Source organism: Ovis aries, chromosome 3 (assembly GCF_016772045.2).
Source record: "Ovis aries strain OAR_USU_Benz2616 breed Rambouillet chromosome 3, ARS-UI_Ramb_v3.0, whole genome shotgun sequence".
In the NCBI taxonomy this organism is placed as follows: domain Eukaryota; kingdom Metazoa; phylum Chordata; class Mammalia; order Artiodactyla; family Bovidae; genus Ovis; species Ovis aries.
This window is the reverse complement of record NC_056056.1, coordinates 13,569,449-13,583,675: the sequence shown is the minus strand read 5'-3', so window position 1 is coordinate 13,583,675 and position 14,227 is coordinate 13,569,449. Positions and strand designations below refer to the sequence as shown.

At 46.4% G+C, this 14,227-nt stretch overlaps 1 protein-coding gene across 2 annotated transcripts in view; it reads left to right on the top strand.

Annotated features, from left to right (window-relative positions):
* Nucleotides 1–3,146, top strand: part of MRRF (mitochondrial ribosome recycling factor) — a 56,390-nt gene extending 53,244 nt beyond the window's left edge. For both annotated transcript variants that reach the window (XM_027966472.2, XM_004005664.5), the window contains one exon: nucleotides 2,586–3,146. In XM_027966472.2, the coding sequence (XP_027822273.1) occupies nucleotides 2,586–2,663 (78 nt within the window). In that variant the 3' untranslated portion in view covers nucleotides 2,664–3,146. The remainder of the gene's footprint in view (nucleotides 1–2,585) is intronic.
* The last annotated feature ends 11,081 nt before the right edge of the window (nucleotides 3,147–14,227 follow it).

Below are 14,227 nucleotides of genomic sequence, written 5' to 3'. Positions count from 1 at the left end.
GAGCCGACTCATTGGAAAAGAGCCTGATGCTGGGGAAGATTGAAGGCAGGAGGCGAAGGGGGCTACAAAGGACGAGATGGTTGGATGGCATCACTGACTCAATGGACATGTGTTTGAGCAAGTTTTGAGATGTGGCGAAGGACAGGGAAGCCTGGTGTGCTGCAGTCCATCAGGTTGCAAAGAATGGGACATAACTGAACGACTGAACAACAACAAAGGGAGATAATAATAGTATTTTCTGTATTTTGAACATGATGTGAAGTAACGCATGTAAAGTTTTTAGCCCAGCATTTGGCTCTTAGTAAATAGATGCTATTGTTCGTATCCTTGCTCTTAATCATTGTTATTTTAAGATGGAAAAGATGAACTTGCAGGTGGACTGTCCCCAAGGGCACTTTGTGCCTGTAATATGGCAGAGAGTTAGTAAATATTTTCATTAATTGATTAAATTAAAAAGAAGTCAGAAAGTGATAGTAAAAATCGGAGTAACACAAGCAACATTTGCATAGCAAATAACCAGTTTAAACATACTTGCATATTCATGATCTTATTTAACCCTCACAATTCCTTTCTGAGGGAGGGACTCACCTCCCCATTGGAGAGATAAGGAAACTGAGACTCAGGGTGGGGAAATGACTGGCACCCTGTCGCCCCACTGAGAGCTGAAGCCAGAACCGTGTTACCAGCCAGTTCCTCCAGGTGCCCTTCCTCCCCTCAGTCCCAGCCTCTGTCCTCAGACGCCATCTTCCCAGAGGAGGCTTGCAGCCCTCATTCCTGGCTGCCTCATGCTACCAGCACGCGGGTGCTGGAGTGCTGCTGGGCACCACGCCACACCCCACACAAGGAGGCTGCTCGAGGTGGGGGCACAGGAAGCCTCTCAGGGGCTTGTGCCAGCTGAGCGAGGATCCCAGGCAGCCACTCTGAGCTGGTCCTGTTCGGAGTGCCCGGCAGCCCAAGCAGCTTTGCTCTCCCCTCCTCCAAACTGTGCAGCTGTTGCTATGGTAAGAGTCTGGCTGTCTCCCTGCCTGGGACCAATTGCTCCAAATCCTTTTTAGTTGATATCCTTTCCAGGGCATTTATTTCCCAGTTCCTGGCCAAGGCCTGTGGTCTGCAAATAAAGATGTCAAACAGCCGCTGTGCTGCTGAGCACACAGAACTGGGTACCACACTGCCCCCTTCAAAGCTTCCTGCCTGAGGTCTCTTTTAGACATGGGACTGGAGGCTTGCAACACTTACTCAGCTGTATTGTTTCTTTTTTCGTTCTTAGAGTGAGTTTGTGTTTCCTACAGAAAATGTGGAGGATACAGAAAAGCACAGAAAACTAATAATTATTCATTTAGGAAATATTTCCTGAGCACTTGCTATGGACTAAGCTTTATGCTGAATGTGACAGATACCGACATGAATAATACATTTCCTGTCTTCCCATCACTAAAAGATAATCACTAGTAATATTTTGACACGTTTTCTTCCAGTTTTTAAATATATCTGAGATCATTTCTACTATGTATATACACATTTTGTATTCTTTTTTCTTGAATTCAAGGGTAACATGGGCATGTTTCCATGATGTTATAAATAATATCTTGAAACATTATTTCTTTTTCTCTGATTACAAAAGCAGTCCATGCTTGTTATAAAACAGACATGTCAGAACTGTATACTGGAATGTTATTTGTATTTATACCCTCTCCATGAGAAGTAGACAGTCTTAACCCTTTTTAATGACTATATGTATTCAATTACATATACTATCATTTTAAGTTTTCTCATTTTTGATTATAAGCTTTGATAACTATCTTTGCATGTAGAACTTAAGGACATTTTCTTAGATTCTATTCATGTGATAATTTCCCAGTTGAGAGAGTTTGGGGTTAAAAATGATATGAACACTTGCATCAATTTGAATTCCTATCCATGATATGTGAGTTCATCCATTTCACCACAGCTCTGGTATTGACTATTATAATTAAAAACCGCAACATCAAATTTTGTTAACTGTGATAACTAAATTATATCTTGGTTTAATTTGCATTTCTTCAGTGTCTATTGAATTTTCCATGTTTGTTAACCAGATGTACTTCATCTTTTTTCAAGATTTTTTTTTCTGCTTGTTTATTGGGATCTTAATATTCTCCTTATCAATTGGCATGAGGGCTTTATATAGCAGAGTGTCTGAAGTGTAGGAAATTCTAGAGTTTCATTAAGGGACAGATTAGACTGACTTCTCTGTACTGTTATAATTGTTAACTGTTTGGGGGCTCTGCAGTCAGACTACCCAGGATTAAATTCTTGTCAATGCTACTTTACAGCTGTGGATCCTGAACAAATGATTTTAACTGCCTCAGTTTCCTCATCTGTAAAATGGAAACATGACACTGTCTCATGGTGTCTATTTCTTCCTGTCCAGAGTCAATAAGAGTATGTGTACAAAGTTCTTAGTTCCTTGCCTGTCTGGGATGCAATTCACATGAGCTTTTGTTACCATTTTTTATTTCCCAGAAAATCTTCATAGTTCTAGAACATTTCTCCCCCTCCCCTTCCCAGCCCCAGTTACCAGGTTGTCTCATTTTGTTTTTCTGCAGATCAGCCAAATGGCCGATGACACAGTGGCAGAGCTGGACAGGCATCTGGCCGTGAAAACCAAAGAGCTTCTTGGATGAAAACCCACCAGGGCCAGCAGTGCTCCAGAGCCCAGTTCCTAGTGGATCCCATGGGTGGCAAATCAGCACTTCTCTATTCCATCCATACGGAAAGTTGTCACCTTGCATTGTCAGTCCTAGTGACCGACGGCCTTCCAGTGGGACACTGTTTATTCTCTTCCTCCTGTCCGCTGACCACCGTATCTCCTCTGGGCCTTCTGGCATGGGTGGTCCTCAGAGACGCTCTCTTGCTGACAGAAGGCCTTCACTTGGGCCGTTTGTCTTGACCATGACGTCACCAAGCTGTCAGGACCATTGGCAGGCTTGCCGCTGTCTGCTGCTCATCTCGGGAGCCTTCTTTTCAGACAATTAGTCAGGCCCTGTCCCCACTTTTGAACTCTGCTTGGGCCAGTGTGAGCCTTCACCCGTGTTGGATACCTTTGCCCATTTTCACCAAACAGTAAAACCTAAATAAATTGGAAAGAATAACAAGCACGGAGGAAATGATGGGATCGGTGTGGATTCATGATCTCTAAGGACCAGTGTGTAAAGCATCCGGAACAGTGCTTTTGCTATCTCCCCTTACCATCCTCCCACTCCTTCCCTGACCGGTCCTGTTCACCCTTGGGTCTCAGCTTGGAGAGCATGTCCTTTCCCCTGCCCAACCTAGGATGCCTGTTATTGGCTCTCCTAGCACTTTCCACTGCTTTTATCTGAACCTCAATTATTCTTTTTGATAATTAGTCTGTTTATTTTTAGTTTCCTTAGAAGTTGGCATAATGGAACATAGTAGTCTGGAACTACTGTGGAACATAGTCTGGAACATGGTAGGCATTCAGTGTGTTGTGAATGAATGGCACATAGTAGCTGCTCAACAAATGCCAGCTGCTTTTCCTTTCTTTGCACGCTGCACACGGTTCTGCTCTCATTTTTCACTCTTGCCTCTGTCCTCAACATTTACTCGGTAATGAGATCTCTGTCCCCAGGACCTGCCTGTTACTGATGGACAAGTTGTTTATTGTGGTGCATCTTTGGGTACTAGGTTAAGTTACGTTCTCCCCCCAGTAATTCTTTTCCCTTTGTTTGTTCATTTGTTCAGTCATTCATTCATAATCTAGCCGTCGTGAGCTAGATTCATAACAATTCTGGGTAATCTTTTTAATCCTCACAGTAAACTCGCAAGATGTAGATTATCTCCATTTTGCAAGTAGGAAAACTAAGACATGACGATATTAGATAACTTGCCCAAAGTGTTAGAGGGTTTCATTATTCACTGTCAGCCTCATTTTACAGAGAGGGGAGAGCTCACAGAGGTTCGGTTTCTTGCCCGGGATTTCACAGCTATCACCGGGCAGACCTGGGCATCGCAGTGAGGCCTGATCTCAATCCTGTGCTCTGCCCACTGCATCCTGATGCCTTCACAAGTGGTGGAGCGCCCTCTGTGTGCCAGGCACTGTGCTCTGTGCTGGGACTACAAAGATAGGGGAGACATGGCCCCTGGCTTTGAGAGGTGCATGGTCACTGGACTGTGTTGCTGTCTATGGTCTCTTGGCCGGAAAGTAGAAGGTCTCTTCCAGTTCTGCCAGATGTCTGCCTTTAGAATGGAACCCTCTCTGGCGGCAGCAAGGCCTGGCTACATTCCTTCTAAGCAGCATCCACACTCTCTTCTGCTGTTTGTTTCCCCTCAGACTCTGTCCCCTGCGAGAGGTAATAAAGGTTGCCCTTCTCCCTCTGCTTGTACTGGGAGAGCATGCTGCACAACAGCCAGTGGGATTCAAGGTCAGAATTAGGTCAAAGATGAAAGAAGGGAACACAGACTCCAGCCCCGCTTACCTGTCCTCAGTCCAACCACATTCACCAGCCCCGAGTAACCATCACACGGTCAGAAGTCAGCCAGGGGCAGGGACAGGGAAAGAGATAGCAATCAAGGGAGATATTTTTTGGGGGGTAAGCCACATGGCAGGGGCTTTGCAACAGTCTTTCGTGAGTGGCCGAAATCCCCCACTCACTACAAATGTGCTGCTCAAAGATGCAGGATTTTTTAATAAACAGAGGAAATGATAAATTATGTTGTAACTCCACTCCAAAGGCATTTGGTTCTTAACAGCCAAATCCTCTGTAGTCTTTAAATAAACAAAAACTTATTTGGTGAACAGACGGGGGGGAAAATGAAAGATTTTCTGTACTTGGGTTCCACATGTCAACAATTTCTCTCCTGTGTGTATGTTGGCCAAAGCCGTATATCATGATAAATGAATAAAGGAAAACCTCGAGCCCAGGGCAGTCAGACGGCTCAGCAAATGGCTTTCAGCTGATTGCTCTATTTCGGTTGACATTTATCAAAGGGTTTCTCTGCTACTCTGCATGTCAGGCCTGCCGTGGTGGCAGGGACGAGAGGGAAACTACCTGTTTGGATGTGCTGAGGAGTGAGTGATGCTGAAGCAATTCATCCTCCCTTCTCGAGTCTCTCTCTCACAAAGGAAAACTGGGTATGGAAATTCTTACACTTGGCCAGAAAAATTAGCCACGTCCTCTATTCAGTTCAATGGCTTTCAAAGTCCCATGAAAAATACAGGCCAAAGAGAATTTGGGAACTTCTTTATCTCTGTTTATTTTTTCTTCTTTCTTGTGTGTGTGTGTGTGTGTGTGTGTGTGTGTGTGTGTGTGTGTGTGTTGGAAATTACAGAAGAAACTGGAAGGTAAAAAGTTAAAAAGAAACATCTCTTACAAATCCTGAATTGCATACTCCCCTTTAACAATTAGATGTATGTACTTCCAGACCTTTCCCTATGTGTGTGTAATTTTTTGAAAAACAGGGATGTGCACCATTCTGTTTCTGTTTTGAAACTTGACTGTTTTTTTTTTTAACTCAACACATGGCCCTCTAGCCATGTGTGAACACATAGAAAAAAAATTCATCCTTTTTTATTGCCTTACAGTATTCCATAATAAGGATGTAATATAACTTATTATCACTCCCATGGTATTTTAAAAAATAATTTCAACTGCATTGAAGATGTTTCTATTTATTTATTTTTTTGAGAAAAAAGAACCCCTCATCTAGGTTGATCTCTTTTTGAGGTCCTAGTCAGCCTCAGACTACCATTTATTAAGTCCCTACTGTAAACCAGGTACCATGCTGAACACTTTACATGTGTTACTACATTTAAATGTCTGAACAGTCCTAGTTGTTGTAGGTTATACTCCTATCTGTGTTTACATATTTGAAAACCAAGGTTCAGAAAGGGTACACACAGCTATTAATAGTAAGTGCTGGAGTGAAATTTGAGATTCAGATCTAACTTTTAAGTGGGGCCCCTGATCAGTACGCTTCAGTTTGTAAGTGTTCATTAAGTACTGACTCAGAATGCACCCAGCAGTTTCTGGGCCCTGAAGGTGATAGGCGGGAAGCAGAGAGCTCACTTTTATAAAATGATTAGAAAACTTTCTAGCAAAGGGCTGCATGCAAAACAGTCCAATGGCTGGTACATAGACAACGCCGAAGAAATGGTAGCTCTTATGGAGACAGTGAAGATACATATTTATTCCTCCTCTAGAACCTATTGGAGAATCAGGGAGCGAGTGGAAAGCATCCGGAAGTGAATACTGATAATAACCACAATAATAGTATTGACAGCATCAGTAACTACTATTTGGCTTGGTGCTTTTTAGTTTTCAAAGTTCTATCAATACATCCTTTCTCCCATTGGAATCACTGGGTGAACCTTTGCAAGCTCTTTTGCCCTAAGAAGGGTCCGTTTTCATTATGTGTGTATACAGGTACATTCTCTGTTTTGAGGGGTGCAAGTTTTGAAATGGACGCTATACTTGGATATATATATCTGTATATCTCCATATATATATATGGAAAATATATTTCGTAGATTACAGTGTTTACATTTTCTGTATTTTTGCTTACTTTGTGACCCTCGGCTGAGAGTTGGACTGCAAGTGGTGTGTTCAGCCTCCTGTTATTAGCATTCCTGTCTCTCTCTGCATGTCCTGTAATTTCTGCTCTGTGAAAGTGCTGGTGTGTTGTTTGCCGCAGAGATAGCCTGAGTCACACCTTCTTCGTCTCAGTCAGTGTCAGGAGTCCGAATTCTGTCCTATCGTAGATCAAGATCGCAGGCCTCGCTTGCTTTTTGTTTACATCTGCTTGGTGTATCTTTCCTGTCCGTTTATTTTTAGGCTTTTCGAATCAGTGTTCTAGGTTGTATGTCTTTTATAAAGTTAGATTTTGTCCTATGAACCCTTCTAAAACGCCTTTTCAGTTTTTGTCTTTATTTTTCATTGTAGTACAGTACGTGTTGCATAAAATTTGCTGTCGTAGCCATTCTTAAGCATAGAGTTAGGAGTGTCTACCTTCACATGGTTGTGCAACCAGCTTCCAAAACTCTTCACCTTGTAGAACTGAAACTCAGCCCCTTAAACAACTCCCATGCCTCCCTCTCCCACCCCCTGGCAGCCACCATTTACTTTCTGTCTCTGTGAATTTAACTGCTCTAAGTACCTCATATAAATGGAATCACACAGCATTTGTCTTGTTGTGACTAGCTTATTTCACTTAGCATAATGTAGCGTGTGTCAGAATAGCTTTCCTTTTTAATGCTGAAAAATGTTCTATTGTCTGTATGTATGAGACTCCTTTCAATAGATGACTTAAACTCATTTCTATTTATTGATAATACTGTTAGGTTTAGTAGAACCCACTTACTCTTTTTTTCTTTCTGTGCAGTGTTAACAAAAGCTGGTTTGGTGTTGAAACCCTTCACATTAGATGGAAAAGGGTTGCCTCTGCAGAGAGGAAGTTACCGTTTGTTGAATGAACAAATGAGTGATGATCCTTGTCTCGTCCCTCCCTCTCCTCTGGTCTCTGTTTTCATCCTTCCTGTGGTGTTAGGTCAGATCACCCTGAAACATAGCCTTGATCCTTTCATTCTTCTGTCCCCAAACCTTCAATGGCTCCTCATTGGCTGCTGAATTATGGTCAAACTCTTCTCCCTGGCATCCAGTAACTTCTGCAGTCTCTCTCTTTAGCTATGACACACCACCCACAGCTGCCCCGCTAAGGCAGCCAGTGCTTATGCTGAGTGGAATGATAGCTTTGCTGAAATTTTGTGCTGCTTTCTTCTACCTCCATGTCTTGTCTTGGGCTATTTCCTTTGCCTGATGTATGCTCCTTTAAATTCCTGCCCCACCCAGTAGGCAGAATTTCTATCTGGCCTTCAAAAGCCGTGGTCCCATGTCCTTCCTTACACTAACCTATTCATTTCTTTAAAAGAAATTTGTTTAAAATTCATTTGGCTGCCTCGGGTCTTAACTTGGGTTGTACAGAAGTTTTTGTTGCAGCGTGCAGGCTTAGCTGCTCAGTGGCATGTGAGACCTTAGTTCCCTGACCAGGGATTGAACCCTGCTTTGGAAGGCAGATTTTTTTTTTTTTAATTTATTTACTTTTAATTGAAGGATAATTGCTTTACAATATTGGTTTCATTTCTGCCATACATCGATAGCAAGGCAGATTCTTAACCCCTGGACCATCAGAGAAGTCTCAAAACCATGTATTTACCTACCTGTTCCTCTTCCCCTCTAGCCCTACATGTGCATAAGTAGCGTCCCCGCTTGAATGTTCCTCGTGCACCGGAACTCCACGGCCCCACCTGGATTGCTCTTGCCCCCCCATGCCTGCTCTCCTCCTGCATTTCCTCTCAGAATGGCACCACCTCCACTCAGGTGCCAAGCCAGGACACCGGGAGCCACCTGGGCTCTGCCTCCCTCACCCCGTTCATCCAGTCATAAGTCCTGTCATTTCTGACTCTGCTTTCCTTTTTGGGTGCACTTTGAGGGTTGCAAACCCAGGAATAGATGTGGCATGTGTCCCGGACTGGCCTTGCTGAGATCTCTGGCCTTGCCTCGGAGGCAGAGCAGCACTGCCATTAGATGAGTCCTGGGTAATTCCCTTGAAAAGAAGCCCTGTGCTTTTTAACTTTTGGCCCCCTGACTAACGTAGTGCTGGGCGCAGAGCAGGTATCCAGTTGTAACAGACCTGCCAGGACTTGAATACACATGAAGTCCCTTTGCATCGTAACCCAGAGTTTCTCTAATCACTCACCTGCTTACTCAGATCTCCAGCCTCATCCACGGAGTCAGCCTTGGAAATTTCTGGACATCTCCTAGCAGCTTCCTCCTGAGTGTCCATGGTCACTGGTACCCACCATACTCCTCTCCCACTCAGGCCCCCTTGATGGCACCGTTACCAGGAATGCCACTTGGGGGCGGGGGGGGGAGGGCTCCTGTATTCCTACTGGAGTGTCAGCTTCGGTGATAAGAGTGCTAGGTCCTGGACTTGGGGTGCCTGCGCATGATGGGTGGGGAAGAAAAGGGGGAAAGCTTTCTTCCCTAATCCCAGGCTGCCCTTGGCCCCCTGAACTCCAAAGTGGTCTCCCTGGGGTGTGTGTGTGTGCTTAGTCGCTCAGTCGTGTCCGACTCTTTGCAACCCTGTGGACTGTAGCCTGCCAGGCTCCTCTGTCCATGGAATTCTCCAGGCAAGAGTCCCGGAGTGGGTTGCTATGCCCTCCTCCAGGGGATCTTCCCAATCTGGGGATTGAACCCAGGTCTCCCGCATTGAAAGCAGATTCTATACCATCTGAGCCACCAGGGAAACCAAGTCCCAAAAGGCTGCAGCGCGGTGGCTCCTCCAAAGGCTGACTCCTACCCCGGATGTGATCTCTCAGCGGCCCAGGCACGTGGTTTCTCTCCCCTCCAGGCTCTAGCCTCCGCTAAAGTCACCCGCTCTTGGCTGACAAGGAAAACAAATCCTGGGTTTTTGCTGTGTATCAGGCAACTCTGCAAACTATTATTTTGCTCCTTTTAAGATTGAGGAAACAAGCACAGAGAGGTGAAATTATTTGTTCAAAGAGGCAGACCAGAGGAAGACTTAGAACACAGGGAGTCTGGTGTCTGACCCCTAGCTAGGCTGCCTCAATACATTATTTTTGAAAATCAATCAATCAGTTAATTAATTTGGTTGTGTCGGAGCTCAGTTGCAGCACGTGGTATCTCTGTTGCCGCATGAGGGCTTCTCTAGTTGCGGTACGTTCAGTAGTTGCGGCACTCGGGCTCAGTTCCCCCACCCACGTCATATGGGATGTTCGTTCCTTGACCAGGGATCGAACCCGAGTCCCCTGCATTGGAAGGCAGATTCTCAACCACTGGACTGCCACGGAAGTCCCGCAATACGTTATTTTAACTAAGAGACCAGAGGGGCTGGAAAGGTCTTATGAGGTGCTGAAGTGGCCAGAGAGAATGCACAGGTCCTGTCCTAGTTTTGTCCTTTCCAAAGAAGGGCATGGCAACCAACTCCAGTATTATGGCCTGGAGAATGCCATGCACAGAGGAGCCTGGCCGGCTACAGTCTATAGGGTCGCAAAGAGTAGGACGTGACTGAGTGACTAACACGTGTCCTCAATAAAGGTTCCTCCACTTCCCCAGGAGTCCCAAGGAGAGGCTTAGACGAGATCAGTGCTTTCAAGTTTGAAACGTAGCCAGAGAATCCCTGGTGCTCCCCGACATGTTGACCCATTTGGGGCAAAATAAAAGCAATGTAGCAAACATTTCCACAAAATTATTTAACTAAAAGACTCATCTGCATTCTTAACATCTTGCTCTTCCTACTTCTGTTATTGGTGCTAACATATTCTTTCTCTAATGGAACGATAAGCAGTTGGTGATTCTAAAAAAAAATCCTCCTTTAGAAAAATAAATAGTTGGTCACCTTCTGTTGCTCCCCTCAATTTTTTCTAACTGTACAGATGCTTGAATCCCAAAGTGGGAGCCGTAGGACCTCGCCTACTCTTAGAGCTGACGTCCCCAGGGCTGTCATCCCCACGAAGCTGGAGCTGTGACCAGGGAGAGAAGGGAAGGGGGCGGTTTGACCTGTGTGGGTGTCGGGGACCCGGTGGGTGAACAAGCAGTGACGGTGAGGCAGGGGTTGGAACAGGACAATAGTCAATCATCAGGGTTCAGAGTCCCGCGAGGGAGGAGGGAAGGGCAGGGAGAGGTGAGTCAGAGAGAGGAGAGAGGGAGACAAGAGACAGAGAGAGACAGAGAGATGCACGCAAGGCCGGAGGGAGGGAGGCACACTCAGAGACAAAGAGATACAAGGAGGCACTCATGTACAAGCGCATGTAGAAGCAGCAGGTGGGAGCAGGAGACGGTCCCAGAGAGAGCAGCTGATGGTGGCAGCGAGACAGTTAACAGGCATTCCAAAAGAGGAGACACGGACACAGAGGGAGCTAGAGAAATACAAAGAAGGAAAGCAGCAGAAATCGGGGAGAGAACTAGAGGCTTAAAAAAAAAGCAAGAATGGAAAGAGACAAATACCTAGATGGAGGCTGAGTGAGGCCGACACAAGAGAGAGCCCAGCGGGCAGCCTTGGGGGTGGGGGCCCAGGTCTGTAGCACAGGGTGTGGGTGAAGGAAGAGGCTGCAGCGGCCCCGGGCCAGGGCTGCGGGGACAGATAAGCTCGCCTGCCAAAGGAAAGCAGGGGAAGGAAAGACGTTTACAAATCCCCCGGGGGAAGAAAGCCAGCGAGGCTGCCCCTGCCCTGGAGAACAATGGGTACTTGACTTCAGTGGGTCATTAATGAGACAATTAATGGAAAGAGTAACAGAGGCCTCCCCAGGGAGGACGTGGAGAGTGGATAAGTGGAATTATTGTGGGGCCAGTGCGGTGGTTCTAAGGGAGGGGGGCTGTCCCCACAGTCCCAGATGTCCAGCATGCCAACTGCAGATTCCTGGCCTGGGGCCTGAGGCATGGGGCCTCCCCCAGCCCCCTACCACCCTGTATGCCCTGTGCTCCCCGACCCTGGACCCCTGCCAGCCCTCAGATGGAGCCCCAGCTTCTCTATCCCCATGTTTTTGATGCTGTTGCTCTCTCTGCCTCGAATGTTGCCCCTTGATTATCTGCATCCATGGAAACCCTAACCCATTCCAGGGATAAATAAATGTGGTGCATCCATCCAGTGCAGCAAGTCAGGGCCATATGTTTCCGTAAGCATTGGGCCCCCTCGGCATATAATAGGCAGTGGAGAAAGCAAACAGTCATATGAAGAGTGTGACACCATTCATGTAAATTAGAATGACTCGAACACAAAGCATTTATTTTTAAAATTATGCTTGTCTTTATTTTGCATTATGAAGTTGTGTTTTTAAAGAGAGGGTTGTGAGGGGAGACTTCCTAAATTCATAACAGTAGATTGCTACTTGGGTGAGGGGTGGAGGGTAGGGGGGGTGGCTTAAAGGGCACCTAATGTCATCTTCCATGTATAAATACAGCTGAAAAGTTGACAGTATGGTAACTTGGGGTTGTAAAAATAGAAGTGGTTGAAGTGGTTGTTACCTTTTCTGCTTTTTTTTTCTTTCTGTACTTAACTTTTTTTTTTTTTTCTTCGAGACAGAGACATCCTAGTTACCCTCCAGATCCAGCTCAGGGCTCCAGGAACCCACCCCTCAAATCAGATGTTGTCTCCCCGCCCCTCTCCCCATGCCAAGCTCTCAAGGCTCTCGGTGCTCTCCCTCCTGTGTTTCCCTCTGTGACTGCGTTTCCCGTGGACAGTCTTCCACATGGGACTTGCACGAAACCCGGGGTAGCTGCGAGACTGAACCTCACCCTCCTTCACATCACTGAAGGAGGCAACCCACCAAGCTCTGTTCATATCTCAGATCCAACCCATGATCGGTGCTGGGGGATGGGAGGTGGGTCCTGATAGTCAAAGCACGGCTTCCAGAATGGGGATCTAGGGAGGGGAGCAGCTGCCATTCAAAAATATTCAGAGGATCTCCCTGGCAGTCCAGTGGTTAGGACTCTGTGCTTCCACTGCAGGGAGCACAGGTTCGATCCCTGGTCGGGAAACTAGGATTCTACATACAGTGTGGGGTGGCTTATACACACATATGTATATTCAGGAAAGAAGAGAGGTGAACATGTTTACTGTGACCAGAAAATCACCCGACCATCATCAACTGGTTGTTTGTGGTGACACTGCTAACAAAGCCACAAGCTAGAGTTACAACAGAGTCCCCACTCCCATGCCCCCACTGATGCATGTGGCTCCTTCTACCCAAATCTACTCACTAAACTTCCTGCTAGTTCCAGCCAGTGAATCTCAGAATTGCTGGTACAGTGGAGGTGGTGTAGAGCTGACAGGAAGGCCGCCAGTCCTGGCCCAGCCATCTGGGCAGGTGTGAGTCCACCCGTCACAGTGGTGCCATTTGCTGAGTGACTCCTCTATGCCAAGCTGTGTCAGCTAATTTAATTCTCCCAATAGCCCCTGTTTTACAGGGGAGGCCTCTGGAAGGCTGACTCGCTCACGGTCGCGGGATGGCTGTGCTGGGACTCCAGTCTCAGGTCTGGGTGTCGGGGATGCAGAGGTCTCCTTACTTCCAGGCAGCTCCCTCGTTGTACAAAAGGGGGAAACGAACTCATCCATTAACAGCATAGCAAGTGAGTGCCAGAGCTGGGATTTGACCTCAGAGTTCCTGACCACTTACCCATCCCCCAGCCCCAGATTGCCCATGGCAGTCTACCATTTAGCAGGATTTTTTCATCCGCTATGTCATTATGTCTTCAGGGGACATAAAACTGTAGGGTCTCGGGAGCAGGGAGGGTCCTTGGAGACCATCTTGCTTGGTTCCCTGTTTGTTGTGACCAGGAATTTAAGGCCTAAATTAGGCAAGTGACTCATGACCCACAGAGTCCTGTGGGTTCTCAGAATCTATTGACCCCAAACTTTAGAGTTCATTTTAATAATAGTTAACTTGGTAGCCAAACCTGGAGCAGACTGGAAACAATAAATTAGAATGTGGAATTTGTTGTCCACACAGAGATATCTGTTAAATGTGGAATACATGAATGAATGGACTTCCCTCGTGGCACTAGTGGTAAAGAACCCATCTGTCAATGTAGGAGACATAAGGGACGTGGGTTCGATCCCTGGGCCAGGAAGATGCCCCGGAGAAGGGCATGGCAACCCACTCCAGTATTCTTGCCTGAAGAATCCCTTGGACAGAGGAGCCTGGTAGGCTATAGTCCATATGGTTGCAAAGAGTCGGACACGACTGATGTGACTTAGCACGCATGCACATACCTGAATGGATGGATGGATGGATGGATGGATGGATGGATGGATGGATGTTTGACCGCCAGGCTGACTTCTGCCTCCCACCAGGTTTCCCTTCCTGTGGAAATTCCCTGGTGGTCCAGTGGTTAAAAATCTGCCTTGCCATTCAGAGGATGTGGGTTCAATCCTTTAAGGGGAAACTAAGATCCCACAGGCTGAGGAGCAGCTAAGCCCACGCACCACAATGAAAGATCCCGCACAAAGCAATAGAGATTGTCCGTGCTGCAGCTAAGACCCAACGCAACCAAGTAAATAAATACTTTTAAAAAACCAGATTAATCATCTTAATCATCCAGCCTTTGCCATTGTGGCTCAGTTCAAGAGCCCTGTAGCTCCCCATTGCCTGGATAACTGAATCACCTCCTTCGTTCTTTCATTATGGTGGAGGCCCCTCTGACCCATTGTCCAT